The sequence below is a fragment of the Zonotrichia albicollis genome, chromosome 5, assembly GCF_047830755.1.
Source record: "Zonotrichia albicollis isolate bZonAlb1 chromosome 5, bZonAlb1.hap1, whole genome shotgun sequence".
Classification (NCBI taxonomy): domain Eukaryota; kingdom Metazoa; phylum Chordata; class Aves; order Passeriformes; family Passerellidae; genus Zonotrichia; species Zonotrichia albicollis.
The window spans coordinates 25,248,224-25,267,243 of NC_133823.1; the positions used below are offsets into that span (position 1 = coordinate 25,248,224).

Here is a 19,020-nt window from a genome sequence, read left to right on the forward strand (position 1 = left end):
CTTGGCTTCTGGTAACCAATTCTGAAATGTCAGAAGGTATTTTAAAAATAAAAATTAGTTTGTGCTGTCTCAAATGTGTGGTGACAACAAAAAACAACCCTTCCATTTTTATATTTAAACAACGTTTATGCCACCCCTAGGAATCTGCTTTAAAGGCTGAAGCCAGCAATCAGAAAGCATTTGCATTAACCAACCAATAAAACACTTTCTGAATTGTGGGTTTTTTTGTGATGTATACCACACTGGTACACAGTAATCTTCCTGGCTATGACACATTCAGCTACACAGCTCACATTAAAAGAAAGAAGAAATTAAAAACCCAAAGTTCTGGAACAAAGAATTACTCCTATGCCAAAGCACAAATGCCTAAACTGACTACCAGTCTGATCTCCAATTTTAAATGGTCAGGTCACAAACTGAACATACTCCCCTCCTTACACCTAGATGAGAGACAATTTCCTAGCATTATTTTTAAAGTCTCACTTTGTGTGCTGGATAAGAACATAATTTCAGTGATTTTTTTATAATCTGGAGGTCGATTTTTTTACACAGACTTAGAAAGCCACAGCTGGTGGCAAGAAGAACGAGCTCATGTCAAAGCAGCTTTCAGAGACAGAGCATATGCAGAAGGCAAACATCTGAAATAAAGCCCTGATATGCCAGAGAACTACTGTCACTTTACAAATACCTGTCACAGGTACTGGAACAGCTGACTGCAGATATGTTTTGACCTGTGGCTAATGGAAAACATTTCCTACTGGCATTTGAGCTATCAGCTGGATCAACCAAGCCTCAAAGGCTCAAATACAAGGACTCCTGCCAGAATTCCTACCAAATGTCTCTTAGTAGTTTTAAATAGACACACTTGATTCAAGCAATTCAGCCTATAGGTAATTGTGGAAAATATTCAAATACTTGAAGGTAGAGAGGAATAAAAATCAAAAGACTGACAAGTCAGTATGTTATTGCAGAGTGTTAAGTGTGTCCCTCTTTTAGGCTACAGAAGAGGGAATTACTTTATCTGAACTATAATGAAACATGTAGGAATTAGAAATGAATGCCCATTGTGCTAAAACGCAAAAACCCCAGTTTGCTTAATAAACTGCTGGCACATTTGAAACTGAGTTTCATTATAATCCTCACTGAAGAATCTTTCAAGCACAGTTTCACCAGTTTTGTACCTTTAATGCAAATCATTCAAGTATTGCAGTGTTCCCTCACCAGAGCAGACATTTTCAAGGAGCATCTGAAATGCAGAAATTCTGACACAGAAGGCAGACACTACCATGGTGGAAGCACAGATATATACAGGATCACAATGGGTGTGAGGTTTTAGCATTTAATGACCCTGCACTGCACTTAACACTGGTACTAAAAGCAGAAGAATCTCATCTGGGTGTGTTCATCCAGCTGAAGAGCATGCCTCATGATGTGGGATCCTTCCCTTGTGCTTTGCTCTGACACATCAGGAGATCAGCTCCCAGCACAGCCACCAGGCACTCCAGATCTCTTTCCTGTGGCTGTAACACTCCCCACATTGACACTGTCAGTGTCCAGCTGCAGAAAGAGGTTTCCCTTTCAAACAGAGACAGGGCACTTAGTCCATTCAGATGACCCCTGTGAAAGCCAGACAGCTCCCATGGCTCACCTTTGCCAACACAGCCCTGAGCACCTTTCTATTAAGCCTGCTGACAGGGAAGCTGGAGGGCCCTAGCAGCAAAGCAGTAGCAAATAAAAGCCCTGAGCACCGATCTGCTCAGCAGACACCAAAAAGGGCTGTACAGCCCGCTGGGCTTGAAGGTAGAAACAGTAGCTGAGTTGTTGCCACTTCATCTTTTGATGCGCTCTCTCTAATCATCTCAGGGAATTCTTACTCCCCTAAGAATTCTCCAGCTCAAAATCACACTTTTGGGTTTTGATGGTTTTCCTCCAACAAATGAAAGACACTTTGCAAGATTTTGGAAAAATCAAATGTATGTTTTAATGCACTCATTTTTCTGAAACCTTCTGCTCTTTAAGATAGAAGCAATGATTTACTATTTGTATTTTGGGGCTATTCCTTAAAGGAATAACCAAACACAAGTAACACTTTTGAAACATTGAGAGGTATGCCAAATGCAAAAGTACTTGTATTTTAATAATAAGTAATGTCAACATTACAGCTGTAATGGGAAGTTCCAGGAACATGGTTAAACTAAATTCTTCTTGGCTCAGAGCCATGCAAATATTTCTTTTCCATATTCCCATCAATTACAGAGGTACAGTAAGTGTTTTTGCTTAAGTGCACTATTACAGTGGACACAAATAAGCCATTTTTCTTCCAGTGGTTGGAGCTAATGTTTCTATAGTTTCATATTACACATTTGGCAGACTTGAAGCACACTCAGATTTTCACTTGTGTTGCATTAGTAAGCAAAGCCATTTGAATCAACTGAAATCAGGTAGTACAACTGAATGTCCTATCCAGTCTACACACATTTACAGTGTCCAAAGAGTAGTTTTTACTTCAATACTGGTATAAGTTTTCATCCTTGGGAAAGCAGAGAACAGTTGTTTTTAACTGTTCATGTGCAAACAATAGCAGGCACGTACCATCAGAGAAGTGTTTTAAAGAAAAATTACATTTTAGAGATCAATTGCCATTTTAAATACATGTTTTAGACTGAAAAATTTATACTTAGACTTTATTAGGACAATTAGTAATCTTATTAATAAAGAAAAGCTAACCAAAGGTATGCACACACTTTACATGCTTTTCATAGTGAAATAAACCACTCTCACAAGCATTGCCTTCCATCACTGACAAGGTCTATTAAAAAGTGAAAAGACTGTAGAATTGCCACATGCTCTCTGTGTATCACCTTAGTCTGCCTGTACCATGCATGCTTGTATTCTCTTGAAGAACCTTCAGACCAGAGTATGAATGTATTACGATAAAACCAAAATTACCTATTTTCCGAAACTTCCAGTTCCATGTGGAGTGCACAACAAAGACACATCAGAAATTGAATTTCTACAACACTAGTGTAAAAAGAATGTCCTATGGAATTTTTCATTATCATTAATCATGAAAAATTATCAAAGGAAACCATGTTTCCAAAATGGTTTTTCATCCATGTTTCAACCCTTCAGCTCATATGATCATCTTGGAAAAGAAATCAAGGTATTTCACCAGGAATTAAGTATCACCTTATTCATATTCTGTCTGTTCTTACCAATCCTTTACACACAACTTTACTGGGAGCATCTGACCATACAAAAACAGCACCTAGCCAAATACACAGGTAGGGAGGTTAGGGAATACAGTTCCATTCTCTTCAAGCCAAACTGGTAAACTCCAAGAACTGAAAAGCCTGACCTTACACATCAGACTGACCAGTGCGTGGATGACTGTGGGGCAACTACAGCAGCTAGAATTGTTATATGTGAAATTACTAACATGGTGATCCAGGAAGACAGCATGGTTTTATGTACAGCTTTATGCTGGATGGTAGAGAGGAACGCATTTTCTTGAGTTAAATTTGAGCTCAATTGCAGTATCAAAAACTGTAGAATTATCATATCTGTACATATTGCAGTTAGCACAAAAAGAGTTGAAATAGGTTAAAGCTCTCAAATGTCACTACAGTACATTGCTTTTTTACTGCAATTCTGTTAGGTTTCATTTGCAATAATTTGCATGGTAGAACTATGGAAAGACCCCCATTTCACTATTACCTTTCACATGGAAGAGCAACTATTGCTCCAAGCCCCTCCTGCATACCCAGCTGAAGAAATATTGACTCCATCTAAAGGTGATAAAATTTACCCTTCGGTCACAGTGGCACGAACAACCATGGCAGGGAAAAAACTCATTTTTGAATGGTGAAGAACAGCAGTGCTAAGAGAGTTCAAAGTCCCTTTTAAAGTGACCTTTAAAGAAGTCTTTAGCTCCTACTCTAGACAGCTGGTCTAGACTACTTACAATATAACCATTATTTGGGTGCTGAAAGCACCAATCTAACCAGGCCACATAAGGTACTTCTGGCTCACTGTTCTCCTTCCCATTACATGCCTAAGATTTGAGCAGTGAAAAATCTCTGATCTTCACCATCAGTGCACAAAGAAAGTGGCTGTACCCCATTTTGACCCCTCTTTCTCAGACAAGAGTACAACAATATTTTCAGACAGAAGGACTACAACATATTAGTCTTTACAAGAAGGCTATGGGATCTCAGTAGCACAATATCTTAGCCCCCTGGTTGTAGATGATGTATAGAAAGCACATGGACTTACTGACAATTCTTGGATTAATTTTCTTAATTCCTTGTGCCCATGCTTCTTTGCAATACTCTCTGGATCATCTCCATATTTATTGGTTATTCTGCAAGCCCGTGTGGCCTCAGGACAACTGAGTAGAAATGCTGCAAGTTTCTTCAAGCCAAATCTGGCGGCACAGTGAAGCAGGGTAGGAAATTCTTCCAAAGGGCTATCTGTATAATGGAAACAAAGTCTCAAGAAACAAAGTTCTGCTTTTATAGAACACCTTTTTCTATAAATGTCTTTTGAATATTAGTGCTGTGGAATCACAGTTTTCAAGCTCCTGGTATTGAACTAACAGTCAAAGAATTATTTTCTCAATTAGCAGTTTTACAGTGCCTATGCACATATCAATAAAGGAGCCTCTGGTGTAACTGAGAAATCTCATTTTTATCCTGACGGGGATTTCAAAGCACTTCTGTTCTACTGAGAAATAAGCTTTCTTGCAAAGGGCAGACTACTCTACAGTCAAGACATGCCTTTGGCAGGTAGAATATTTTTGAGGGGGACATTTTTACAGGTTTATGATGCTATGTTTTGATATTAAAAATAATTTCTGAAAAATCAAAGGACCACCAGACACCTGGAAAAGTTTGCTTATCCTTGTAATGAAAAATCAGAGAATTTAAAGATGAATTAGACAAAAGTTTTTAGGATTTATCAGAAATAACCCAATATTAATTTCTATCAAAAACCACTTTTACATTGGAGAGCTGGGACATTCCATTTATCATTTCAGCATCTTCCTGTATTTTAACTCTATGAGCAAACACAAGTTACATACAACAACAACCACCAAACAAGTAACAACAAAGAAAAAGAGCTCAAGCATAGAAAATACTTCTCTCTACATTCATACTCTACTTCCTGATTAATTGTGGTTGGCTGTGTACCCACTTTATGAAAATTCCCACAGGCTAAGACAATGCTATGATAGAGTAATATGAGATTTTATGCTGTGTTTTATAGCTGAGGTTTTGCAGAATTCTCTGCAGAGAAGAGAAAGGACTATGACAGGACAAAACATACAAAAACCCCCCAGCAATTCACTCTTAACCTTGTGTATTTCAAAAGGAACTTCAATTAAAAGCATGCATAAGTCAGCATGCAGTGTATCTCTTCTCCAAGCATGCACCCAGCCTGTCCCAGGCATCATCAACTTTTTGTACGCTGAGGGTCTTTCCTACCCAGTGCATGAAGGAATGGTCTTCATACCTCAGGTTTTAGCTTTTGTATTTTTCAGATTCTGATCTGCTTTAGTGAGTAAATCTAGGCTTCATATTAGAGGATAGTAAACTCTCTTCACAGGATAGGTAGACAAAACAATTCCTTCTCTAGCTGGGGACCAAGGACAAATGATCTAAATTTCAGGCATAAACAATGGTGGACTGAAGAGAGAAAACAAGAAGGATCGGACTTCATGGGCTAAAGCTGTAATTGGACAATTATCTCCAATATGCAAGTGGACCAGAACTTATAAAAGTGTGAGACCCCATGACCAGTCATCCATTTTGTGGTCATTTTGGGTTGTGCTGCCCAAGGTGGATCTATTGAGGCCTCTTAATAAATACACGCTTTATTATTTTGCTCCATCTAGTCTCTGTTCTGGGTCAGCCTTGACAAGGCATCACTCCCCGTAGTTTGCTTTGAGCCCAGCTCCTGCTAGGGCTCAACTGCCAGTCCCTTATTCATCTTATTCTCCATCACTGTCTGCCCTCTATGCAATTCCAATGATTTACTCATTCTCATAATTTCTTTTTTGAAGGGCTGCAGTCCAGTTAATTGGGCCCTGTAGAGAACCAACTCCAGCACACACACTGCTCTCCCCTCAACCTTTTCCAGCTTTTCTGTAACTATTTTGAGATGACAGAAGGGCTGCACATGATACTCAACTTTGGGATGCGCCATATAATTCATGCATTGCCATAATTATGTCCTGTTTTGTTCTCTATTCCTTTTCTAATAATTCCTAGTACTTCATTAGCTTTCTGATCTGCTGCCTAGCAACAAGTTGATGTTCTCATGGAACTGCGTGGTCTTGTTCCTCAGCACTAATAGTCTGCTCAAATCCTCTAATTCTGGATGATACCATAGGACTGCTTTTCTTCACTTGCACTACTTTGGTTTTACCTGTAATGAATATCATTTGACATTTTACTGCATAAATGCAGTAAATGTCTAAATGAGACGAAATGTCTCATTCCCTGCCCCCATTAGCCTTTTTCCTTGCTACACTGAACACTTTGTATTGCTAGCAAAAAAAGATTTTTCCCAATTGCCCGTCTCCTGGCTTTGGTCAGTTATCCAACCATACCCAATCAGTTACTGACTTAACCAGGTTTACTGACTCAAAAAAAAAACCTACAAGAAATTCACAAAGTCAGGCTTCACATTACAGAAGACTTTTTAAATTAACACTTTTATTAGTTTGTCCAGTAGAAATGATACATTAACCTGCTTCTAAGTCACAGGGTTGCCTGAGAAGCTGGGTTTGGACATCAACTCCTGGTTAGTCACATGTCCTAGTACTAAAAATGAAATATTGCACTGTTAGAAACCCAGATATTCTACTTTAAAATTTCTTCAGAGCTCTTAAAGAATGCCAGTTAGTCCTGGTAATTTCTTTGTGTTCAACCTGCCTGTTTTTGCAGTAACTTCATGGTCCCTTCAACTCCAGACAGTCTATTTCCACATGTCTCCCATCCAGGACTACAGCTCGGGAGTTTACACAGTTTTTTCTATCTTTCTTGAGTTTTATTTTATATCCCTGTCATCAGTTGTCTACAGGTTAGCCAGCACATTTTCAGCCCATAGTGTGCTGGAAGAACTTATGGAAATCTCTTAGCTGCCAGTCTTTAACAAACTTTCTAATTTTTACATTCTTCTGCATAGTGAAATTTGGCTCATTTTTGTACTTCCCCTGTCCAGCCTTTTTGTTCCAGTAGAATCATAATATGGGAGAGAGTAAAATCTCACCCCAATATTCAAAAAAATGAACAGTTCTTAGAATAGGCATAGCTAAGTACTAACTGAGAAAAAAATGTTAGGACACTTTTGACTGCATTTTGGACAAAGAATATTCCAGCACTAACCCATTCCAATATTATTTTTGGTGGTATTTGAGTGGGCTACAGTTTAATCAAAAGTACCATTAACAACTCTAAACTGATTTAAAAACAAATTTAGTGTTGCCTGACTTTTATTTCCACCAGGCAAATAAAAATCTAATCAAGAAACTGTAAATACACAGTGCCTGTGTAAAACAAGCCACTTGTTTTAGAAGCCTTGGCAGGTTCAACTTCCATCAACAAGAGTATGTGTTGTAGTTTATACTCCCTTGTATTTGCAGTATGCTTTAAAATCCTTTGGGCTACAATAGGCAATTGTAAAACTGCATAGCAGCTAAGGTTTTTGAGACAAGTACTGCAACGAGGGGTATTAAAGTACATGCTACACAACTTCTTTACTCAATATGGCTCAACATTTTAATTAAAGTTCCACAAACTAGGTTTGATTCGGTCATTTGAAGAACTATCAGTTTTAGCCCAGAGTATATGCATTTGACTTGTTATTTTTCTCTAGATTTTTCTAAATGTAAGAAAAAATAAGATTCTCTTAAAAAAAGTGTTCAGACCTGAGCTAATATTAAAAAAAAAAAAAACTTCCACAAATGCTCAAACTGCTCTTCTTAGTACTTGTGGGTTCTGCTATTTGTTTTTTTAGATGTCCAGCAATGCAATAGGTACTCAATAGTTTGCACCCTATTAGACAACACCAGAAGGTCAAATATAATCAATAAAAAGAGCCTTAACACAGTATTAATAACATGGTCTGAATGGATTTCCACTCATAGTAATGAAATAAAAAAAAACTGGTTGCAAATCTGAAAGGCAATCAAGTCTATATTACCAATGGTCTGGATGCTATGATTTCTTCACCAATAGAGAGGAGGAGGTGACATTCATAAGCCTGCTCTAGGCAGGTACATAACTGCTTAGAATGCATTGCTGCACTCTTAAAGTAACACAGAACAGAGGTATTCCAAAACTCCTTCAGCTCCTTGCACTTGAGCTGTTTTGCCTGGTCACCACTCAACTCCTCCCTAGTTGAGTTTGATATTCAGGCAGGACTCCTACACTTACATACTTTGAACATTACAGGAAACTACATCATTAACAAATGAAATACCTTAGCCAGCCATGGAGGATGGTAAAAAGAAAAAATTATAAACCAATTTCCTAAGACAAACTTTTTTTTATATATTGCTCCTAGTAAGCAGGAAAAAAAAGTTTGTTGTCCTTGTTTGCTTTGCAACTGCTTTTCTCTAAATTGGTTGTAGGATTCAGCTTAACCAGTTCTTAACCTGGATGGGATGAGATATGTCATACAGAGAGTCTTGTTTGCAATTTCATTTCAGATTTTTGTAATCAATTTTTTAATAAGATTACATTCAGGGTTCATTCACTTAGCACTGAGCCTTAAGTTTTCCTTGGCCCTATACTTCACAGCAACACTCCTACTGTGACATTGGATAAAGTTCTTTACTCTTTATGTATCTGTAATTATCACCACTGAGTGTAAATGACATAATGCTGAGCATGTATTTAAAACTTTAAAAAATGGAAGGAAAGCTAGATATGATCTCCAAGCCAAGTGTACAGCATGAAGAAGAGATACTCGACTGCTTAGAAAATAAATTGCAAAGGCAGGAAAACTTGAAAAGCAGCATTGGTGGTATAGTGAGATCTACATAAAACTCCAAAAGGAAATGAGTGGCTTAAATGTACAGTTTCATTCTCTTCTGCTCCTGAACCTGAAGCCTGGTGGCATCAAGTTGTGACACAAGACAACAAGTCATTGTGAGCAGCCACAGATGACTGAGCTTCACTAACTTCAGACAGTTTTCCATACTCTGATTTTCAGGCACTCAGTTGGCAGCACCCTGCACTCACACAAAGTAGGATGTAATCTTCAAGGGCCAAACTTTCCCAGTCTTGCTGAGAAGCCCTCCCTCAAAGACCTGAACTACTTGAGGCTGCCTCGGTACAATTGCTGTCTTGGTAAATGCAAAACTGAGAGTGGAGATGGCGCCTGTTCTTCCAGCAACCTCAGCAACATTTCAGTGACCATTTCTGCATGCTGTGGTACTGGTAGTCACTAACTGCTAATAATAATTAGCTAATAATAACATAACCTAATAGCTGTGCCTCCCATTATTATTTAATAATAACATAACCCTAATAGCTTTGCAGTGAAGGGAAAAAGATGTCCTTGTACTTGGCCTCTCAGAAATTCCTCCCCCAAATCCATTTATAATTATGAAATACAGTAAGGTTAATGACCTCAAAAGAGATGATTGAAGATTTCTAGTCTTTGCTTTTTGCCCTCATTGTGAATAATTGTTTGAATCCCTCCCAAGTCGGGCAGGAAATGTGAAGAACTTCTCCCACCAGATTCTACAGCAGTAATCACTGACAGCTATAGGTACCACTGTCAAAATGATGGATAATAAAAGCCTACTAAAAGATCTATTTCTGTTTATTTTTAAATTATAACTGTTTTTAAACTGCCAATTCTCAAAATTGAGCTGAGCTCTTAAGACAAGCTAGATGTTCTGCTGTAAAGAAAATTCCATCATACCATGTTTAACCACTTCAAATAAAGTTTTGCATTATACACAATAGGAAAAGGCTGTAATTATTTGAAAGCCCATGTGCTTCAGGTATAAAATACCACTCTTGAACTTGCAAGTTTGTTACACTGAATTGGTGAAAATTGCTAGAGATTTTGTTTGCTGTGAAACTGGAACAACTTATTTCAGCTAACTATACAGACTTGAGCAAAAGCAGTAAGGGTGTAGTGGGGGTAAAGCAGTTTTACTCATCATCAGTGCTTTAATGGAGAATGTTAACAGAGAAAATCTGTGGCTGTTTGGCACCTACACTAAGAACTAGTTAGCAGATGATCACAAGCTGGAAGGAAAGGTTAAAGGGAAAGTCCTCAAGTGTCACAATATTGAGTGCTTTAAGGTGGCTTCTTCAACTTCCAACTTACATTGAGGCCAGTGCTAGCTTTTAATTAAAGTTCCTTTTGAAATACACAAGGTTAAGAGTGAATTGCTGGGGGTTTTTTGTATGTTTTGTCCCGTCATAGTCCTTTCTCTTCTTTGCAGAGAATTCTGCAAAACCTCAGCTATAAAACAGAGCATAAAATCTAATATTACTCTATCATAGCATTGTCTTAGCCTGTGGGAATTTTCATAAAATTGAAGTAAGGAAACAGAGCAGCCTACAGTGATATTTCTGCACATCTTGTAAGACATCCTTCTTTTATTTCCCAAATTATTGAAACAGGACAGGGTTGTTTTTCTTAGCAATTTAAATAGCACCTAAGACGACTTCTACAGTGCCAATACCACTACCTTCTCTCTCCCCCCATTATTCTGCCAGAAGCTAAAAACCCAGACTTCTATTTCTTCTTTTGGGATAAATGTTTCAACTTGGAAAAAAGAACTACAGAAATCAGGAAAGAATTTGCTATGATGCTAGCAGTTTTAGGTGACAAAAAGCACTGTTTTCTATAAAGCAAGTTAGGACTTTTCATAAGCACCAGTACTTGAGTTTAATTAGAGAAATAGCAATAAATAACTTGTAAAAAGGGAAAAATAGTTAATAGTGGAGAATGAAGCAGGTTCTCCTCAAGTAAATTGTTATTTCTTGGACAGGAAACAATGCAACAAAAACTCCCAAATCTGAGGATTCTGAGAATCAGGGCTTTCTGAAAAGAAATGAATTCCTCAACAAATATTTTGAAATTTGAGTTTGGATTTGTTGGTATGCTTTGACTGGATTCTATTACCAGAATATAAAGGAATGTGCGCACAATATACCTGAAATCAATTCAGTATGGAACGTACAATATTTCAGACAGTATTTCCACCTTTAGTTACATTCTTTCACAAGAGGTGACACCATCACTAAAAATCCCAGACAAGTCTTGGCTCTGTCTCCAGTTAAAGCTGTGTGTTAAACACAACATTTTCCAGTGGTTTCTATCCAGTCTGTATTTAGCTTGCTCATCTGTTTCAGAGTTAACCTCTTGCACCTTTGCCACCTATCTTGACATTACAAGCCTAGACACTGGCTGCTCACAAATACTGCATTGTGATACTAAAAAACTGTTGAACAGCCATTTTGGAGATGGGACTGGCAGCTTAAAAATTATGTAAGCAAACTTGCATCTCATCATATTTTGATCTAAACCACTGTCTGTACAGGAAAGTATCATACTGCATTTTAATTCCATTACATTGTATGCCTCTTGGATTTACTTTCAGACTCCCAAGTTTTTATTCACACAGATCACAATTTGTGAGAAGTCAAACCATGCAATTCATTAGTTATCCAATAAATTAATCATAAGTTCTTCATTCTTGGTCCATTTTGAGGTCATATTGAGATCTTTTAAGAGCAGCAATTTATCAGCTGCACCCTGATGTGCAAGAATGTTCGAATAAAGCACCCATGTAGAACAATAAAATTTCTCTTCCCTATACTTCATGCTGAAAACTTGAACTCCTCTCATCCACTACTGGACATGTCTAGTGGCTATTTGGGATACTTTTATGGGGGTCAAAGACACAGGTTCATATACCTTTCAGGCAGAAAAGTGATGAGAGTCTAAGCCTCCCACATTCTGAGTGCTTCCAGCACTGCAAAAACATCTATTTTTCCATTAACAATCTGGGCATCCAGCTTTGCACCTTCTTTTTGGGCCACGCATCAAACCAGCTCATTTTAAGGTCACTATTGCCTCAAGCAGTCAACTTGCTCTTGAAACACACTGGCTTTTTTTGGGGCCATAGCAGGTTGGTTAGCATTATTCTCAATATTCAAAAACACCACCAGATCTAATAGTTATTAGTCACACAGGGAAAGACTCTTGAGTCTGTGTTATCCACCCCTATCCTGCAGTCTTGCACAGGAAAATGTCAAGGACAGGCACCTCATTTACTTGCTCCCACTAATTTTGATGTTTTATCTCATTTTTACATTACAAGTTGAATCATGTTGATCTAATACATAGGAGTGAATTGCATCAACAAAGAAAAGGAGAGGAAACATGATGGCAATCCCCATAGTGCTACCTACAAAACTTGTTTGGGTTTGGTTATGAGAAGTGGCAGGTTCACTGATTTACAGAGCTCTTTTCTCTCTCAAAACCAAAGTCTAACTACACAAAACAGAAGTCAAGCAGCATCCTAAACATATCTTTCTCAAGTATTTTAGAAAGAAAACATATTTTCTTGAGTAATTTTTTTCCCCAGACATTTCCTAAAAATGCTGAGGTGTAATACACATTCCAAATAACATCATAATGATGCTTTCAAAACACAAGCTAAATAAGCACACTCTTGGTTTATTGTAAACCAGTTTGAATCCCCAGTAAGTGGCTAATGAATTCAATCAGGGCCCTCCATTTGGTATTAATGGCAGCTTCTGTTGATGCATAACTGAATTGTCCATATAATGTATCTACTTTATAAAGAAACCATACTTTAAGCTCACTGGGATGCCTTATTTTAAAAATTAAAAATAACAAAATTATCTTTTTGCCAGAAGTAATGAAAACCACTAAATGCATAGGTACTAAAAGTGACTGAAGAAGTTTAGTGCTGTTTCAAGATCAAAAGCCATCCATTATTTTCAGATAGAGAAAACTTTCAGATTTCCCCTATAACTGGAAAAAGTGCAGCTTAAACTGCATTGCAGAAGAACAATTAGTAAAAAAACTATACCATATATAGGCATCTCCACATGACTCTTACTGACCATTTTCTCTGTAAGTATGAATTTGCTCAGCTGCAAAGCTGTCAATTTGCAGTTAATCCACAGCTGATCAACAATCCACAGAAGTATAAATACAAAGCACTGAGCCATAAAGCAATGATTTGCAAAATTATTCCTCCCATTTTTTCTGCTTATGTTGTCTTTATTGTGGATTCTTCCATTTCCCTAGAGGCTTTCAACACTTAAGGATTGTCCTATTAACATTTATATGTAACAACCATAGCATCAGTAATATAAATCAGTACATAGAACAAGTGACTCACTAGCTTGGTGATGGTGCTCTTCTTCACTTTGGAGTAGGCTGAATTCATAAGTAGATATTTTGTTTCTCAGTAATGAAGTCAGAACATTGTCTACCTTCTCTACAGAAGAAAATTTCAATGCCTGCTTAAAAGAAAGAAAAAAAACAGATAAAAATTAGTGCATTTGTTGAATATGTATTTTTAACTTTATCCTCAGAATTCTGGTGAATCAAATTACTCAAAACAGTATTATGGCAAGATTTTTCAGTAAGAGAAGCACAGTTTTGGAAAACTATAGAAGAGATATTTTAACACAAAAATTATGACAACATGATCCCACTGTACATAAACATGCATTATAACATATGAAGTTCAGACATGACTTAAAGCCTCCTGGATGAAGTGTAAGGACAGGAAGATCTATGCTGTACTACAGCGGTAATTCAAGATTAGTTTAAAGATTATAGTAACTCTCTGCTACCCAAAACTTATACATTAAAATTGTGGACTTGTCTACGTAGGAAACAGCTTCAGTTTCATCAGCCAAAACAAAACATTGCTGCCAGAACAAGGAACTGATATCAACCAGATAGATAAGCTTCCTACTAAACACACAGTCTTCAGACAAGGGAAATCTGCATGGACTGCCGGGAGATTTTTGAGTGCCTCTTTCTGGGCAGAAAGTCAAGATCTACGCCTAACAACTTTCAAGGTAGCCAGAATTAAATATTTCTTTGCCTGGTCTGACAAAAGCAGCCTGACTACAGAGATTTGAAGAGTAAGGACATTTTACACCAAGCCCTACAGCTGTGTACCCCAGTCTGTGCTGCACTGGGCACCAAAGGGAGCTCAGCCACAGCAGAGAAGAGCTCAGGCAGAGTTGCTTTACTCTGCTCAGGGTCAGCAGCCCTGTGTTAAAGCTTGCCTTCCCACAACCAGACTGTCTCTGGTCAAGATGATTCTGGGATGACTAAAATGGAACATCTTCAGACATGCTTAGCATATGAATTTGAAAAGAAAGTCTGTGACTGACATGCTGAGGAGAAAATGACAGGGGGGTGTACTGATGAGCCATGAAGTTTAATTCCCAGGGCTGTTAAAAGGGAATAAGAAAAGTAAGTATGGTGTGATCAGAAAATGTGGAATGCAGAGGCAGGATATCATTTTCATCCAACTCCTACCAAGAATTAGAAAATAAATTTATTCAGGAAGCTAACAATATGATTGTTTATTTTCCCCCATGATTAACCCTGGCCCTTCCAATATTAAGATATGTAAAAACCACTGCATTTCTTCTCCTCATAATTCACTCCCTTTCTGTGATGTTACACTACATTACTCAGTATTTTTTATTCAATAATAGTGAATACATATAATAATGTTCAATAAGGAAAGGAATAAGCATTAAGGGAAGACTCCACCTAGGAAAAAAGAATAAAAATCTATCTTGAGCACAAGACTTACTGCGCAAATTCAGAAAGCATATGCAAGACCTCCCAAAATATCTATAAAACCCACAAATTATTAACTTGAATAACAACACTACATTTACATGCTATTAAGAGGAATAATATAAAAATTCAATTAGGAACCCATACTATTCTCTCTCATTCCAAATAGGTCTTCAAAACATAATCATTACATTGCCTTAACAGAGTTCAATCTAGAGTAGGACAAAACCAAGTAACACCACAGGAATTTCTCAGATGAGTGTATATGGCAGACCCTGTGTCATGAATAAAGAGGCTCAAAACCATTGGTACTCACTGAAGCAACTGTGTAGTAGATACCCCACTATGCAGAGAATAAGAATTTAAGTGGGTTTCTAGACAAACTAAGTTTGAAGTAATATTTTTAACATGTTAAAATTTCTCATACTTGAACAGGCCTTTCCTCTAATGACCAGCCTATCAATTTCTATGAATTACAAGTCAGGAACAATGCACTTATTATACAAAGTTATCAGTGAGAATTGCCTCAAGTTTTCCACCTCAACTTTTTGTTTTCCTTCTTACTCTTGGGATGTAAAATCTGAAGGCTTAAGCAATGATTTAACAATCTATACTCTTAAATCATTGCTATGCTCTTAACTAAGCTGTAATGGTGAGCTTCATTGTGCTCCTCTATAGCAAAAATACAACAGGAAAAAAAGATTAGTTAATTAAAAAAAAAAGCAGCTATGTCTTTTATCTCACATACGGAAGGGCCAGTTCCAGCATTTAGATGAAGATAACAGCTAAAACAACAGGAAAACAGAAGTAGGAATAGGGCCACTTTGCCCTGTCCAGCTCCATATCATAAAAGGCATCTCCTCAAGAAACAATTCAGTTTAGAGACTTTTACTTTACTGCCCATTCCTGCCCCAGAGCACTCACAGACTGCAACTCTGCTGTGTTTATGTATTTTAACATACCTTACACAGACCTCTATAGGCCCAAGAAATCTTCCCAAGAAATCTCAACAACATTACAAACCTGAAGTTCCTGGGAAAGCTTCACCAAAGCCAACAGAAGCAGAACTGTATTTAAAGTTGAACTGGAAGTTAGTCACTCTGCAAAAGAACTCTGAGCCACTCAGGAGTTTGAGAAAGCCCACCTTTTGTCCAAATAAAGATTTACAACACTAGAGAAAAATACACAATAGTGCTAGTTTCCCTCTATGCCCTTGCAGCCCCCCAGAACTAAGCTAGTGAGTTTGTAGACAATTCTTTCCACACTCTCTGAAGCACAGCACATTTCTCTGCTCCAGTACTGGAAATCCTTCCACAAGCCTCCCTGCTTGTCACAGCACCACCTCTTCAGCTGTAGGCACTGCCTCTATTCCCTCACCCTTTTCCAGAGCAACAGGACACAGCTGTGATCCCAAAAGCCCCAAGTGCTGACCATCACATCTGGGATTCCAAAAGCATCCTTGAAAAAGGAGATCACCAAGCACATATTTTGCTGCTTTTGTGAATGAGATTACCTACTTTCTTTAATAACTGCTAACCTGAAAATGTGTGCCACTGAAACACAGCACCCACAGCCAGTAAATTAGCATATTCCACTGGCTTAGGCAGTACTAACAAGGTTACATTTACATGAAGATGAAGTTCTTCATTAGTTCTTACATATCAGACACTACTTTATATGCACCTCCATATCTGGATTGCTTCTGCCAATGAGAACGGGCTAGGTTTAAAACCAGTCAGGCATTTCTGACAATTTTAGCCAGTGATAGAATATGAAAAGCTTTCATACCTAGAGGAGAAGAAAGAAACATTTCAAAATAACAGCTGTTGATATAAGCTGAGAAGATTGAAATATTAAATAGGGTTTCAAATGAAGTATCTTTGGGGATCAGGTAGAGATGCATACAATATATCACACATAAATCATGTAGATATTTACAAGTTTTCATAGAGGAGGCTGCAGTTTATTTTCATTCTTGTTTTCCAACTGTAACTGGAATCCTGTTTAATGACTATGATAAAAACATCATTTAAGATACCAAGTATCTCACAACCACAGGAATATTATTCAACCAAAGCTTGTCATAAAGACTTCCTCAATCTCTCCAGATATTCTAAGTCACTCAGGCTAACATGAACTTACCAACTTGAGTAATAAGGATATGACCTGAGCTTCATTTTTTTTTAAATTTTGAAACTAAATAAATCTATGCCAGAAAACCCCATCACTAAATAATTGAATCAATATTTCCATTTGGTAGAAATCTGAGAGAAAAATCAATACAGCATATAAATCCAGCAGAATGCTGAAATGATTAGCTGATGTAAAGTAAAACATGAAACATAAAAAAATTTAATTATGAATTATAAAAACCTTAATATCACTCTGTACATTAGGTTACTGTAAGAACATAAACTCCGTAAGAAGTTCTTGAATGCAGAATTTTGAAAGTGAGAGAACCAAAAATAATGATCTTTAGCCAACTTTCACCCTCCTACATTCTCAAACAGCAAATCAATTCAGCATTATGATTCAGTTATTATGATCCCAACTTTTCCTATTTTAACATTTCAGGTTTTTTTCTTTCAGAACTCATGCAAAGAAACTAATTTAATTTTATTATTTATTCAATTACATTTTAAATATTTATTTGGTCGTTTAAAATGTCTGGCTGATGTTGGTAAATGCTTTTTAAATTCAGAAAAAATTGGAACTCAAAATGACAATCAGATGTAGCAAAGAATTTTATCCAAAACCATGATTTGTAAAAATCTTAGATTATGTTTAATCTAAACCTTGGCTAATACAAATCTTTAATTTCTTGGAAAAACCAGATCCATAAATGCAGAAGTACCGTATTTTGATAGTCTCCCACTAAGATCCACAAATTCATCGGAGCATCACTAAAAGGAATGGATACCTGTAACTGAACAGCTGTTGGGTCTTGTTTCTTTGGTTTTATTGAGGGACAAAGTGGAGCATTTCAAAGGAGCTGGAAAGGTTGGCAAGGCAATACAGAAAATAATGTAAGCATTTTACCAAAGCACTGTGTTTTTGGTACGAACTAATGCAGCCATTTGCTTTCACCATAGAATTTTAATAGAGATACTTCTGAGATTGCAAGTATTTGTGAAAATCTTGAACTTCCCCTTGGATCACAGGGTCATATTGCTTTAATCAATAATTGCTGTAGGCTTTCCTATTTTATATCAGATTTGTTTTCCATTGTGTTTGATTGTTACTTTGCATAGATAAATGACTGCTGCCCCAGGATACTTTTGCAAACAAGTTGATAGTCTCAAAGGTTTTAATTATCCTGGTTAAACAGAAGTTACTACTGCTGCTCCTACTTGAGGGGAATTCTAATTAGTATCAAGTCTGTTTTGTTTTCCTTTTGTGAACATATTTTCAAGATTAACGTAAATTATGTTCTGTAAATTGCATCTTTATGATGTAGCTTGTTGACATTAAATCAGGAGCTCATTTTAGAAGTTTCCAGAAAAATTTTAGCTACCTAGGTAGTTACTGTACTGCGCTCTGAGGTCCAGCAGGTACCATTAAATGAGACACATAGGAATACTTACAGAGGAATTACCACCAGAATACTTTGCCACAGACATTGTGTTGACTGTAGAGCTTACCCAATTAAAAACATTCTTTCAACATTAGTTTTTCAGTTACTAAAACAATAAAAATAACAGCATGTAGCATTGTCAGCTCATTTAAACCCTTGCTTATTATTCAGAGGAGTAAAGGTGAGGAAATGTTAAACATACTTCAAAACTCTACCACTGTATCTCCCAGTGTACACTACTGCTCTGCACAGAATTATTTTTGCATTTGAATATGATCTGAATTGCATGTACTTTAATAAATATCAGTCATGCTGGTTAAACAAAGGGTCAAACTCCTGAATACCACAAATCACTGTGGAAATATCTTGTGTGTTGCAGGTTTCTAGGTTACCATGTTAATGATAAATTTTAAATCATTATGGCATACTCCTTATGCATACAGGTTTAAATGAAACCTGTTAGAGGCTTACTTAGATATACTTCAAAATACAGGCTAAAAAATGATGGATACCATAAAGAATTTAAGAACACATTTGTTCTTTGAGTTGCACTATTTTTCTTGTGCAATACCCTGTTTTTCTAGAACAGAAGTAACTTGTACTTG

General features: G+C 37.1%; 1 protein-coding gene across 2 annotated transcripts in view; it reads right to left on the reverse strand.

Annotated features, from left to right (window-relative positions):
- The window catches only part of BANK1 (B cell scaffold protein with ankyrin repeats 1), a 135,091-nt gene that overhangs the window by 72,030 nt on the left and 44,041 nt on the right, over window positions 1-19,020 (reverse strand). The window contains exons 7-8 of one of the 2 annotated variants that reach the window (XM_074541110.1): window positions 13,412-13,535; window positions 4,276-4,472 (exon numbers count right to left, since the gene is read on the reverse strand). In XM_074541110.1, the coding sequence (XP_074397211.1) occupies window positions 4,276-4,472; window positions 13,412-13,535 (321 nt within the window). The remainder of the gene's footprint in view (window positions 1-4,275; window positions 4,473-13,411; window positions 13,536-19,020) is intronic. The other variant, XM_074541111.1, reaches the window with a different exon arrangement.